At 38.0% G+C, this 14,509-nt stretch overlaps 1 protein-coding gene across 3 annotated transcripts in view; it reads right to left on the bottom strand.

The window, feature by feature from the left end:
- ARMC3 (armadillo repeat containing 3) overlaps positions 1 to 14,509 on the bottom strand; it is a 194,910-nt gene that overhangs the window by 63,686 nt on the left and 116,715 nt on the right. For all 3 annotated transcript variants that reach the window (XM_030199322.1, XM_030199315.1, XM_030199328.1), the window contains one exon: positions 1,463 to 1,712. In XM_030199322.1, the coding sequence (XP_030055182.1) occupies positions 1,463 to 1,712 (250 nt within the window). The remainder of the gene's footprint in view (positions 1 to 1,462; positions 1,713 to 14,509) is intronic.

Here is a 14,509-nt window from a genome sequence, read left to right on the forward strand (position 1 = left end):
ACTCAAGCAGCTAATTTACAACTGAGATTATTTGAGAGAGGTTACCCTCAAAGGGTTGTGAAAAATGCTTACAGACGAGCTTGGTTTTATAATAGAGGTTCATTACTTGAAGAGAAATCTTGTGTTCAAGAGTGGACTCCAACCTGTGTGCTATCATTTACCCAGCATAGAGTGCCTGGTGAGGATTTTATTTAAGCACTGGCAGATGCTTTCTCTCCTTCCAGTTTTTGAGCATAAATATCTAGGTGTTGAACATAGTAGAGGCAGCAACTTCAAAGAACTGCTATGTCTATCTGACAGCTCTTTTTGGAAGGGACTTTCTTCTCAGATTAAAAGCCCTGTTTACTACGGTGCGTTAGTGATTTTAGAACGCCAACCATGTAGGCGCCTATAGGGATATTGTAGGCACGTATATGGTTAATGCGCGTTAAAAATATTAACACACCTATAACGCTGCTTAGTAAACAAGGCCCTAAGAGTCATTTTAAATGCAACAATTATAAAGTTTGTGAAATTATGATGGAGCTGACTACATAGTTTGTTAATCCTAAGGACTGGAGTTGTTACATGTTACAGCATATTACAACTTGTAATACAGATTTTGTAGTGTATATTGCCCATGTTCAAAACTTTATGTAGGACAGACCTCAGGCCCTTTAAAAGTAAAACTAAGCATGCATCAGAGTTTTTTAACACATGAGAGACTGGTGGAACGACTTGTGCAGCACCGTATTCAAGAGCGTTATTCGTATGAGACATTCAGATGTTGCGTGCTTGATCATATTCCTTTAGACACATGAGGGGGCAATCGGAAAAGTCAATTGCTGCACCAACAGCAGCAATGGGTTTGCAAACTGGATACAGAGCAACTGGGGGGGGGGGGGGGGGGGGGGGTTAACTGTGAAAATTGAGTGGCAAAGTTTTTACTAAATGGTACTTCTTAAAAATGTTTTCGAAGGTAGTGACACAACAAGGAATGTGATGTCACTATCCTTGACGTACTAATAGGCATTTTTAAAGATCTGCAGCCATGTTGGAAAAAGGTTGAGTACATGAATGAAAATAAGTGTCGTTGTTGAGTGCATGTAGTTTTTAGCATTTAAATTGGTGCTTCTGTTTTGCTAATGTGTGAATAGTGATTTATATCTTTTGCTATAGAAGAGGCAGTCCTGAAACCCTGAAGCAGATATTGGAAGCGAAATACTGACCACTGTCGGTAGTACCACAGTGTATTTAACAAAAGACTGAAAACAAGAAATTAAGGGCCCCTTTTACTTAGCGGCGGTAAACCCAAAGCGGGCTTACCGCTCTCTAAACAGGAAGTACTGCCGGGCTACTGCAGCAGCCCCAGTGGTACTTCCCAACCCTAGCGGTAAAAGGGGGCCTCGGCGTGCGTGAAAAACACATGCAGGCATTTTCACTTGCCTTACTGCTCTACCGCACAAATGAATATAAAGTTCACCTCATTTCTTGCGTTGATATCACATGCAACTGCAGCAACAGTGAGTGCTGCTTTGCTCTGCACTAGGTCATTTGTAGATTGCAGTGGTCCCACAATTGCAGGCATTATGCCAAGTGTCTGCATACTGAGGCGTAGAACTTCCTGGGAGGCCATATTTATAAGTACAGTTGCCGCATTAGCCACAGCTCCATCTCTTTGATCTGATAGAAGACGTATTAATGGTTCAATACCTTCTGCTTCAGCAACAGCACTGGGTGACAGAAAAAAAAATCTTTATTATTATTCTTTAAACCAAGGTACCAAGAATATTAAATTGCTTCTCTGTATTTTCACCTCAAATGGCATTTGAATACTTCTGCCTGCATGCCCATTGTGCTAAGGCTACAACAGATTTAAGGGGGTTCAACCTTCAGACTGCCCTCAAATCTGCAAAGTACCAGCTTGTACCTTACAGCTCATTTTGAAATAGAAACTACACGTGTGGTTTCCTTTTGAAAATTCCCTTCAAGGTATGCTAGTTTGCAATTGATAATTTTGTAGGCCACAAAATTTGGGGGTGGGGGGGGGGGGTGGGATAACTCTCACAGTTCTGAAAATCAAACTAACTGCACTGTTATCCTCCTCTGAGTGAAACATAATAGAAATGCCTCACCTCAATCCAGCTAAACGTATGTGGTTCAATCCAGGAAAGACAAGAGACTACATGGATTAGTGGAAAAGATAAGGCCTTCTAGGGGTGGAGGTTAAATTGAAGTATGTGCTTTGCAGTTTGGGATTTCAGTTAGATTTCTAAACTGCCAACAAAGGCACAAATATCTTCAGTGATCAGAATGAAATTTCTGACAATTATGTTAATTTCACCGTTATTTGGGGGAGGGGGAAGTTGTATCCTAAATTTGTATAAGATGTCTAGGTCAGAATATGTTTAGGTCCATGTATACAAATATGTCATGGTATTTCATAAAAGGTTCAATAAACACGAACCCCCAAATTCTATAAAAGTTGCTACAAAGTGTGTGTACAATTTAATTGAATGAGTCAATTAGCACTGATAATTGAGATTTTAGCTAGCAGTTATTGGTATAAACTGGATTTAATTAAAATTTACTTGCGTAAATTTAGGTGTGAGTCCACAAATGGGGTGCAGCCATGGGAGGGTCATGGGCAGATCCGGGGCATTCCTTTAATTTAAGCACATCATTATAGAATAAAAGGGATCCACACCTACTTTAGGCTCTGGGATTTACAACAAGGTTTCATTGGTGTAAATGGTCACGCCTAAATGTAGTTGTGGTTCCTGGTGCTAAGTGCTATTCTATAAACGGCGCCAAACTTTAAGTGCCTTTTATAGAATAGTGCTAAGCGCTGTTTTTTTGGTGCTGATTTTTTAGGCACCATTTATAGAATTTAGTCCGAAGAATGTACAAAATATGTATAGGGCTGCAGAAAAAAGGCATTTGCTGCTACATACATTAGAAAAAACAATTTGTAAAAGAAAACATACTAAAAAGAGTAGCATCATGTAGGCTTTGTATATGTTAAATACTGCCACTTATATGTATATGCAGCAATTTTGCTTTTTACACATTTAAATGTCAAATTCATGCAAAACTGCACTGACAAGGGAAGCCAATTAAGGAGCTGATCTGCTCTCTCTCTCTCTTTTTATTGTTTGTATTTCATGATAGTTTTAAACAACAGAAAGACAATCACTATACCTCTTTCTCTGAAACTATCCCACAGAACCCAGACTCAAACTAGAAGTTAGCTAACAGTTACGCATGACTCAAAAGCAGGTGTAATGACATTGTGGACGTTTCCTTAAATGTACTTCAGCTGTAAAAGATGGAATGGACATATTCTTTCAAGTACTCCCCAGAAAACACCTCCTTTAAATATGTGAGTGACACTGGCATCTACATATATGTAGCAGTTTTCCTAAAGCCACTACTTACATGTAAATAATGCCTAATATTGCTAAAAGCTATTACTTAGCAATTTTGATTCATGTTATGGTTACATTAAGGGGAAGGGAAATGGGACTTCATATACCACCTTTCTGAGGTTTTTGCAACTACATTTAAAGCGGTTTACATATATTCAGGTACTTACTTGTTATACCTGGGGCAATGGAGGGTTAAGTGACTTGCCCAGAGTCACAAGGAGCTGCAGTGGGAATTGAACTCAGTTCCACAGGATCAAAGTCCACTGCACTAACCACTAGGCTACTCCTCCACTCAAATTAAGGACAAACCATTGTAACTTGCTGTTTAGAGATAGCTATGTCATGCCTACTTTGTATGAAATATATTGGTTACTGAATAAAGTTAGGGCACAGTTCAAAGTTTTAGCTATGACATATAAATATTTGCCAAAATATTTAATTAAACTATCTCCACAACTATCTCACATGCTAAAAGAATCTGGTATCCTCTAGAAAAAAATTGTGATAACTACTTATGAAACTTATAACCTCAAAATACAAATATGATCATATTACAGGTATATCTAACAATTTATGTATCTTTTAATTTAATATTTTAGAAACCTCTAAAATTTCATAAATTACTCACTGTAAGCAGGATTGTATGCTCAGTACAAACTTTTTACATCTTTGAGCTTTTCATTATGATTATACAGACTTATACACTGTTATGTTGTAATTTGTTAATAAAGTTTGTATTTCTTGCTGAAAATATTTTAAAACATTCAATAAACAATCTTAAAAAAAAAACAACAACAACTCTATCATGATGAGCTTTATTTGAGCTTTGCAATCATCCTAGCAATGGTTACTGACTATCCCAACAAAATCAGTAGCCAGATTATCAGTTACTCCAAATAGGGCATTTAATTTTGTACGAAACTTTGGAATTCTCTCTGTTCAGAACTGTGAAGGAGGCCAAATTATTATTTAGTGGGGGAAAAGAGTAAGGCATGGCTTTTTTATTCAATTCTTCCCTAAGAGCATTTTAGGGTCTCATGAGCCTAAATATTAATTCATGACTTCTTTTGTGTGTTATTATGTTGATGCATTTCTAGTTCTATTATAGGATGGATTCTGTTTACTGCTTATAGTATTTTAGATATGTTTTATTTTTGATGTATTATGAGATTTATTTATATAATCATTTTCAAATTTTCTAATATGCAGAGATCTAGATGTAATGGTGATATGTATTTTACATATCCATCAACTAAAGGAAAAAGAAGATTACATCTATTTGAATTAACTCCGGCATTTCAAGAAGTCCAAAATTGGACAATGTTAAAGGCTATTTTCAACTCTGCCGTATCTTATTTAGATTTCAGAAAGAAAGTTAAAACCTTCTTGTTTCAAAAATATGTACTAGCCTCTATGTTTTGATTTGATTGTTATTATGTTCTATTTATTCCCAGGGGTTTGTCTCTGGTTAACATAGGGATCCTTTTACTAAGTGGTGTTAAACCCAACGCGAGCTTACCGCTCGTTAAAAAAGAAGTACCGCCGGGGCTACTGCAGCAGCCCGGCAGCAGCTCCCACTCCTAGCATGCCATCATATCTGGTGCTGGTGTGTACCTTGCGGTAATCAGGCAGTGCCGTTCACGGTTACTGCCAGGTTAGCACGGGAGCCCTTACTGCCACTTCAATGGGTGGTGGTAAGGGCTCCCCCCCCCCCCCCCGAAATGGCCGCTCTGCAAGTGCATTACGCCTCATGGCCATTTCCTGAAGAAAAGACAGACCTAACTTTTACCTGCTGCAGTAAAAAGGGGTTTTGGCAAGCATCAAAAACACGTACCGACACCAGCATGGGCCCTCTTTTGCCACAGCTTGGTAAAAGGAGCTCATAATGTTACCTGCTTAGAACTGTTTGAGGTATCAACAGGATACAAGACTATTTTATCTTATCTTATCTAACTACACTTTATTGCATTGATGTTTTATGTTTAGTATATTGGGATTGTTTAATTATACTTTGCTCTGATATGTTGATGGAAAAACAGAAGAACAAATAAGTAGATAAATAAATGCATAGGAAAGCCATGTATACTTTTACAAATACAGAATAGCAATTTTTAGATAGTTATTTACCTGTGTAAATGGTTTAAATATCACTAAGGTGATAATTTTATAAGGAACTTGAGTATGTAGAAAAGTGTTTTTACAGGAGGTATATGTGCATATATAGTAGGAACACAGAAACACTGAATAATTTTATATGGACTGGGTTGGATAAACAGACATTTGAATCTCAAAAAAGGGGCCTCTTAAATGTGTGTCTGTATTTTAAAAGCCAAGTCACCCTTTTATCTCATTTAGGACATATCAAAAATGTAAATTAATACCCAATGATTTTGTGTATAAGCACTAAAGTAGCTTAGGGGACCATCAGAAAAAAAATCAATTAGCTAAAGCAGCAACCTTGATAGTGCTGCCCACACTTGGCTAAGTTTTCAGTCATCAGTCCCTTTTGCATCATGCTATAAGGAACTACATGTATTGCACTGCAGGCCAATAATGTAAGTACATAAGTATTGCCATACTGGGACAGACCGAAGGTCCATCAAACCCAGCATCCTGTTTCCAACAGTGTCCAATCCAGGTCACAAATACCTGGCAAGATCCCAAAAAGTACAAAATATTTTATGCTGCTTATCCCAGAAATAAGCAGTGGAGTTTCTCCATGTCCATTTTAATAATGGTCTATGGACTTTTTCTTTAGGAAGCCGTCCAAACCTTTTTTAAACCCCACTAAGCTAACCACTTTTACCACATTCTCTGGCAACGAATTCCGGAGTTTAATTACACGTTGAGTGAAGACAAATTTTCTCTGATTCGTTTTAAATTTACCACTTTGTAGCTTCATCAAATGTCCCCTAATCCTAGTATTTTTGGAAAGTGTAAAAAGACGCTTCATGTCTACTCTTTCCATTTCACTCATTATTTTATAGACCTCTATCATATCTCCCCTCGGCGAGCATCAAAAACACACACCGATACCAGCGCAGGCCCACTTTTGCCACAGCTTGGGAAAAGGAGAACATAATGTTACCTTAGAACTGTTTGAGGTATCAGCAGGATACAAGACTATTTTTTAAACCCCACTAAGCTAACTGCCTTTACTACATTCTCTGGCAACGAATTCCAGCATTTAATTATACTCTTTTCTCCAAGCTGAAGAGCCCTAACCACTTTAGCCTTTCCTCATTGGGAAGTCGTCCCATTCCCTTTATCATTTTTGCTGTCCTTCTCTGCACCTTTGCTAATTTCACTATATCTTCTTTGAGATGCGGTGACCAGAATTGAACACAATATTCGATGTGAGGTCGCACCATGGAGCGATACAAAGGCATTAAAACGTCCTCATTTTTGTTTTCCATTCCATTCCTAATATTACATAACATTCTATTTGCTTTCTTAGCCGCTGCAGCACACTGAGCAGGTTTCAACGTATCATCAACAACACCACCTAGATCCCTTTCTTGGTCCATGACCCCTAACGTGGCACCTTGCATTACGTAGCTATAATTCGGGTTCCTCTTTCCCACATGCATCACTTTGCACTTGCTCACATTCAGCGTCATCTGCCATTTAGACGTCCAGTCTCCCAGTCTCGTAAGGTCCTCTTGTAATTTTTGACAATCCTATTGCGATTTAACAGCTTTGAATAACTTTGTGTCATTAGCAAATTTAATTACCTCAGTAGTTACTCCCATCTCTAGGTCATTTATAAATATGTTAAAAATCAACGGTCCCAGAACAGGCCCATGGGGAACCCCACTAACTACCCTTCTCCATTGAGAATACTGACCATTTAACCCTACTTTCTGTTTTCTATCTTTTAACCAGTTTTAAATCCACATTAGGACAATACCTCTTATCCCATGACTCTCCAATTTCCTCTGGAGTCTTTCATGAGGTACTTTGCCAAACGTCTTTCGAAAATCCAGATATACAATATCAACCAGCTCACCTTTATCGACATGTTTCTTAACCTCTTCAAAGAAATGTAATAGATTAGTGAGGCAAGATTTTCTTTCACTAAATCCATGTTGGCTTTGTCTCATTAATGCATGCTTTTGAATATGCTCTGTAATTTTGTTCCTTATAATAGTCTCTACCATTTTGTTCTTTATAATTAATCCCTGAACAGCAGGCTGTGGTGGTGCTCCAAACACCTTTCACTCAGTACACCTTAATACATATGTGGATTAGACCCAGAATATGCGGGCTCGGTACTTTATTTCATTTACACATGATTTGGACTTGATACAATGGGTTTGGAAACCAAACCATCAGAGAGGCCAGATCTTGGATTTAGTTTTTTGTAATCTTTTTGGGAATGTTTTTATAAAAGAGGTGATCTGTTGGTTATCGTGGACGGATCATGCTATGGTTATGTTTCGAGTAGTTGGTACCCCATATACTGGAGCACAAAAACAGAAAGTTTGCACATGTTACTTGAAGGGACTTGATCCACAGGATCTACCTCCACTGTCTACACATTTTCCTGTAGAATTTTAATGTCTCTCAGTAGAGAAGAAAGTTGATGAGGAGGGCGCTTAATAGCGCAGCAGGATATGGTAGCTTAATTACTGAGCTCTCACTGACTCCTTCATTTAAAGGCATCTTCTATCAAGAAATAATCCACTTTCAAAACATCGGGGTAAACAAGTTAACGAGGTTTTACCAAAAGTAAAGCATATTGAAACTGAATTACAAAAAAAGGAAGAAGAGACTAATGCTTTGAATGAAAAAGTAGAAAAAATTGATCAAAGGATTGTGAAACTGGAAACAGTACAAACTACGATGTTAAAAGATTTGACGAATATTAGGCAAAAAATGGAAACATTTGATAATTATACTAAAAATCATAACCTGAGATTTGTCAACTTTCCCAGATTATCAAATGTTCTTCCTTTGGATCTGTTGAAGCGTTATTTTTCTGAAGTTTTGAATATTATGGAAAAGGACTTTCCACCCTTTTCACAAGTATACTATGTCCCGGGGAAGAATTTGAATCAAAAAATTGAACAACCGATTGACGTCTCTCTTTTGCTTAAGACCTCTGACTCTGATTTGGCGACGGCCTCTACTTTGGTGGCGACTGTCGCCTTAATGCCCGATAAGAATTGGATTTTCCGTCTTTTCTTTCGAAATAAAGAGAAACCCTTTTTGGGTTTTAGAATAATGTTATTTCCTGATGTCTCTAAGGAGACAAGACGACGGAGGAAACAATTTTTGCTCACTAAGCCGGAGGTATTGCACTTGGGGGGTACCTTCTTTTTAAGGTACCCCTGCAAGTGCATAATAAGGCTTGGGGGTAAAAAATATATGTTTACTGAACCTGTTCATGTTTCAACATTGATAGCCTCAGTTAAAATTGAGAAGCAGTAGAAGAAGATGATGTACAACTTTCTAGCAGAGTATAATTGTTGTTTAAATTAATTCCTATGTTATATTTCTCCCTTAGATTATTTAATCTTGGATCTCCGTTTATGGACTTGAGAGTCAATAGATTTAGAAAAGTGAAGATGTATTCACATTTTCTTTTCCTTTTTGTTTTTTCTTTTCCTTTTATTTACTGGTGTAAAACTTTTACTATTGACTCTATCCTACTCAAGAAGTTTTCTTGTAACATATTGTTAAATGAATAAATAATAAATTAAAAAAAAAAACATCGGGGTGACAAATCTTCATCTACTATCATAGCATCCAATAAGCCATAGGAATGAACTTGTTTCACTCCAAAAAAACGATGCTTCTCATATCGCCAGAGACCTCTGCTATTTTGGAAGAAATAAGAGTGCTCAAAGATCTAATCTCCAACACCAAATAAATAAATAAATAAATAAATATAAGATTAGCTCGAGTTATCTGCAGCAGGGCCCATAGGAATAAAATGGGACCTGCTGCAGATAACTCGAGCTAACCTTTAGTAAAACACCCCCTAATTTTCTCAGGAGTCTCTTATGAGGAACTTTGTCAAAAGCTTTCTGAAAATCTAGATACACTACATCAACCTGCTCACCTTTATTTTTATTTATTTATTAAGGTATTTATACCCCACATTATCCCCACAGACATGCAGGCTCAATGTGGCTTACATAAACCGGAGAGAGAGAACTCCGGGTGATATCAGATACAAATGAGAATAGTAGAGTAGAAGGGCAAGAAAGAAAGGATACTTTACATATAACAGTACAAAAGAATCCATATGTTTATTCATGCCTTCAAAGAAATTAAGCAAATTGGTGAGGCGAGACTTCCCTCGGCTGAACCCATGCTGACTCTGTCCCATTAAACCATGTTCGTCAGTGTGCTCTGTAATTTTATTCTTTATAATAGTTTCCACTATTTTACCCAGAACCGATGTCAGGCTTACTGGCCTATAATTTCCCAGATCACCCCTAGAACCCTTTTTAAAAATCAGCATCAGATTGGCCACCCTTCAATCTTCAGGTATTACGGAAGATTTTAATGACAGGTTACATATTACTAACAGCAGATCAACAATTTCATGCTTGAGTTCTTTGAGTACCCTTGAATGTATGCCATCCGGTCCAGGTGATTTGCTACTCTTTAATTTGTCTATTAGGCTCAGTACATCTTCCATGTTCACCGAGATTTCTTTCAGTTCCTCTGCATTTCCGGTACAGGCAGATCTCTTACATCTTCTTCCATAAAGACAGAAGAAAAGAAATCATTCAGTCCTTTTGCTCTTTTGTGATCTAATGGTCCCACAGATTCACTCGTAGGCTTTTTGCTTCTGATGTACCTGAAAAAGTTGTTACAGTGAGTTTTTAGTCTCTGCGGCAAGTTTCTCTTCATATTTTCTTTTAGCCTTCTTTATTATTGCTTGCCAGTGCTTATGTTGTTTCTTATTTTCTTCATTTGGGCCCTTTTTCCATTCTTTGAAGGACAATCTTTTGACTGTAATGGCCTCTTTTACTTCACCTTTTAACTATTCTGGCTGTTTTCTCTTCTTTTCCATCTTTGCAAATACTTGGAATGCATCTGGTCTGGGTTTCCAAGATAGTATTTTTTGAATAACATCCAAGCCTGACTGTCCTAATCTTTGCAGCCAATCCTTTTAGCTTCTTTTTAACCATTTTCCTCATTTTATTATAGTCGCCCTTTTGAAAATTAAATGAAGCTACAGTAGATTCCCTTCGTGGGTTCATCCCAGATAGTAGCTCAAACTTGATCATGTTATGATCACTGTTTCCTAGGGGGCCGGTTTATGTAAGCCACATTGAGCCTGCATGTCTGTGGGGATAATGTGGGGTATAAATACCTTAATAAATAAATAAAAATAAATGTGAGCAGGTTGATGTAGTGTATCTAGATTTTCAGAAAGCATTTGATAAAGTTCCTCATAAGAGACTCCTGAGAAAATTAGGGGGTGTTTTACTAAAGGTTAGCTCGAGTTATCTGCAGCAGGTCCCATTTTATTCCTATGGGCCCTGCTGCAGATAACTCGAGCTAATCTTTTATTTATTTGTTACATTTGCATCCCACATTTTCCCACCTATTTGCAGGCTCAATGTGGCTTACATAGTACCTTAGTGGCGACCGCCAGTTTCAGTAGAACAAATACAAGGTGATATAGTAGTAGAGTAAAAGTTCATATGTGACAGACACATTGGGGAATCATAAGGAGGAGGTTAAGTTATGTCCAGTATGAGCTTTGGTTTCGTTATGTTGCAGGGTTCAGGCATTTAAATTGGATCGTTAGGGTATGCCTTTTTGAACAGGCTGGTTTTCAGTAATTTCCGGAAGCTTAGGTGGTCATATGTTGTTTTCACGACAGTCGGTAATGCGTTCCATAATTGTGTGCTTATATAGGAGAAGCTGGATGCATAGGTGATTTGTATATGAGACCTTTGCAGCTTGGGTGGTGGAGATTTAGGTATGTTTAGTGGATCTTGTTGTGTTTCTGGTTGGTAGACCCCCTTGACTTCTATACATGTGACTGCCAGCTACACCCTCTCTGACAATGACTTCCTGTTAGGGAGGGGTGTTTCTGGCAGAGTGGCAGTCTCGCATAACATGGAGGCTGAATACAGTGAATATTTCCATTCTCCTTGGTTTATTGACCTTGATCTTAATTCACCATTCTCACTCCCACTGCTGCTGATGATCACAGGGCCTCTATACACGCGGCTGTTAACTCTGCCCCCTCTGCTGTTGACTTCCTGTTTTGGAGGGACATTTCTTGCACAACAGCAGTTGCACACATGGAGGCTAAACACAGCAACTATATTTCCATTCTCTTTTTAGGCTTGTTGAACTTGATCCTCATTCACCATTCTCACCCCCAAGACTGCAGCTGATCATAGGGCCTCAGCAATGCAAGCTCACACATAAAATCATCTAACTGCTGAAACACCGATAACTCTAACACTTTAGCAATCACTAGAAGCAATGAACTTGGCCGACAGATAACACTGCTTTCCCCACTGTTACATTTTGTTATCACTGGTTGAATTGTTGCTAACTTCAATTGGTCAGGATAATAACTAGATTGCAAACATAGCTCCACAATTTTTTAAGCTCAGGAACCACATAATTCTGAGTACTCCTTAATAAATTCGGAGAGCAAACATCACCAACTGCATTAGTTGACCGACAACAATTCAAATACTGCTGCGCTTGTTGCTCATCCACTGATGAAATTTCAATTCAATTCACTCAGAAGTCAGAGATCAACACCACTCTGCACTCTCTTCTTCTCCTCCCGCTTTCATGCTGACTCACACAATTCTCCAGCATCAACCCACCCCCTCAGTGGTACTTTCCCAACTCTCTCACTGGTGAGTCACCATGTTACATGTTGTCTCTAACGCTGCCCTCAACATTGCTGGAGAAACAGCCTGGCTATTGGAACTCAAAGACATGGCGCTGACTGGTGTGGAGAACTTCCTGTACAGCAATGAAATCCTCTGGTGGCTTACATCATCCATGGTGTTGCATCTCAGATACTATACTCTGTCAAAACTGCAGTACGAGAGGGAGGGCTGAAGGACTCCCTCTATACCTTATCCTGCCTTTTGCCTATAATGGGGCAAAATCCTCAATAAGGGAGTATTAAAATGAACAGAGAACAGAGTACAGCACATACCCACCTCAGAGTGTTGTCTTGGGTATGCCCCCAAATAAATAAATATGCTGCTTGATCTTTCTTTTTTTACGTTGCTGTATTATGACAAATTAGAATTTTCTGCTGCTACTGGTTTTATGCATTAGCAATGGGGCGGGGGAGGGAAAGTGTAGTAAAGTTGCACTGCACTAAAGAAACAGTACTATTCTCAGCACTGCAACCTAGGACTAGAAGGGTCACACTTATCTCTCTGGGCATAGTAAACACAGGAAGAGGAAAATCAAAGGTAATTTGTACCTGTTTGTGAATATTTATTTTAACCTTGGTCAATGTTAAAAAGTCAGAGTAGAACCTGCAAATTTGACATATCACATTTGTGACATTTTGGGTCCCTTTTACTCACAGTTGCTAAGCAGTTAACATATGCATTAGTGTTTAGTAACTTTAGTGTATAACTACAGTAGTGATTACCTTGTTTGTATGACAGCATGTGTTAATTTATATGCTAACTACGTAACTTGTTATGGGTAAGAAATGGGCATGGACTGCTCATTATATCAGTGCTTGGTAACTTACCACACAACATCACTGTTGCAGATAGCATGGATGCACTTACCACCTTCTAAATAGTAGGCAATTAGTACATCTGTGCTATTAATACACTTACCAAGAAATCAAAATTTTTCCATGCTGTAACTGCATGGGAAAGATCTCTGTGTGATATAACACCAGTAACACTTTTATTCAGTGCATTAGAGTACTATTTTTATCAAGATATATCAAACATCAATAACACTATTTGATTTAGGTCATTTATTAACAGTGCACACTAATATCATTGACACACATTGACCACCGGGGCCCATTTTACGCCCTGCGGTAAGTAATGAACGTTAACAGCATTAGCTGTTGCAAATGTTATTAAATGGCCCTTGTAGTGATTTATAGTATTGATCTAGTGTTCTACACTACTACTACTATTATTCATTTATACAGCATTATAAGATTTACAGTGTTGTGCGGATACACATAAGAGAAATCACTGTTCTGTAAAAATTACAATTTAGTCAAGACAGACAAAATAATTACATGTTTAGAAAGAACCAGGGATAAAATTTTAAACCATAAAGGTGAGTTTAATTGAGAATAGGGATGGCTTTATTAGAGTGTAACAGTATCTTATCAACAGCTGTCAAATTTACTAATACTATTACTGCATAGAAAGGCTATGGTCTGTAAAGCACACTGTTGATATTAAAAAAGAACTGAGTATGAACCATAGGTGGGCAGATCAGCAATGTGTCAAAGCTTAAACCCCTAGAGGCAAAACCACATGAACACCTGGTTCAAATGACCAGAAATAAGTCGGATTCAGTTCCGGCATTTGCAAATGTCTGCAAACCTTCTGGAAAAGGCTGCCCCCCCCCCCCCCCCCCCCCACTCCAAGTTGAAGTTATTGACAAAATTTAACTTTCAGGTTTCTTGGTCTAAATCACTATCTGTAATTCATGAAATAAAATGTGGAGTGCCCCAGGAGTCAGAACTTGGGCCTACAGGGAAAGGGAAAGGGGATGGGATTTGATATATGCCTTATAAGCAGGTACTTTTTTTTTTTTGACCTGGGGCAACTCTACTTTTCAATATTTTCTTATCATTCATTAGTTCTGATAATGGAAACCCTAGGTATCACATATTTTATTTTTGCAGATGATATCCAATTATTATTCCACTTAGAGAATGATTCCAAACAGTTGATGAAATTTCATCTAAGTTATCCAAAATTGTGGATTGGATAGCTCAGCATAAATTGAAACTCAACCCATCTAAAACTTTTGCAATGCATTTCCTCATCTGCTGACTCTTCCTAAAATACAAGGCACCACAGTCTCACTTAAAGAAGAGGTTAGTATTTTGAGCATATTTATTGACAATCAACTAGACTTTTCCTCCTATATCAATGGTG

The sequence above is a fragment of the Microcaecilia unicolor genome, chromosome 1 (genome assembly GCF_901765095.1).
Source record: "Microcaecilia unicolor chromosome 1, aMicUni1.1, whole genome shotgun sequence".
In the NCBI taxonomy this organism is placed as follows: Eukaryota; Metazoa; Chordata; class Amphibia; order Gymnophiona; family Siphonopidae; genus Microcaecilia; species Microcaecilia unicolor.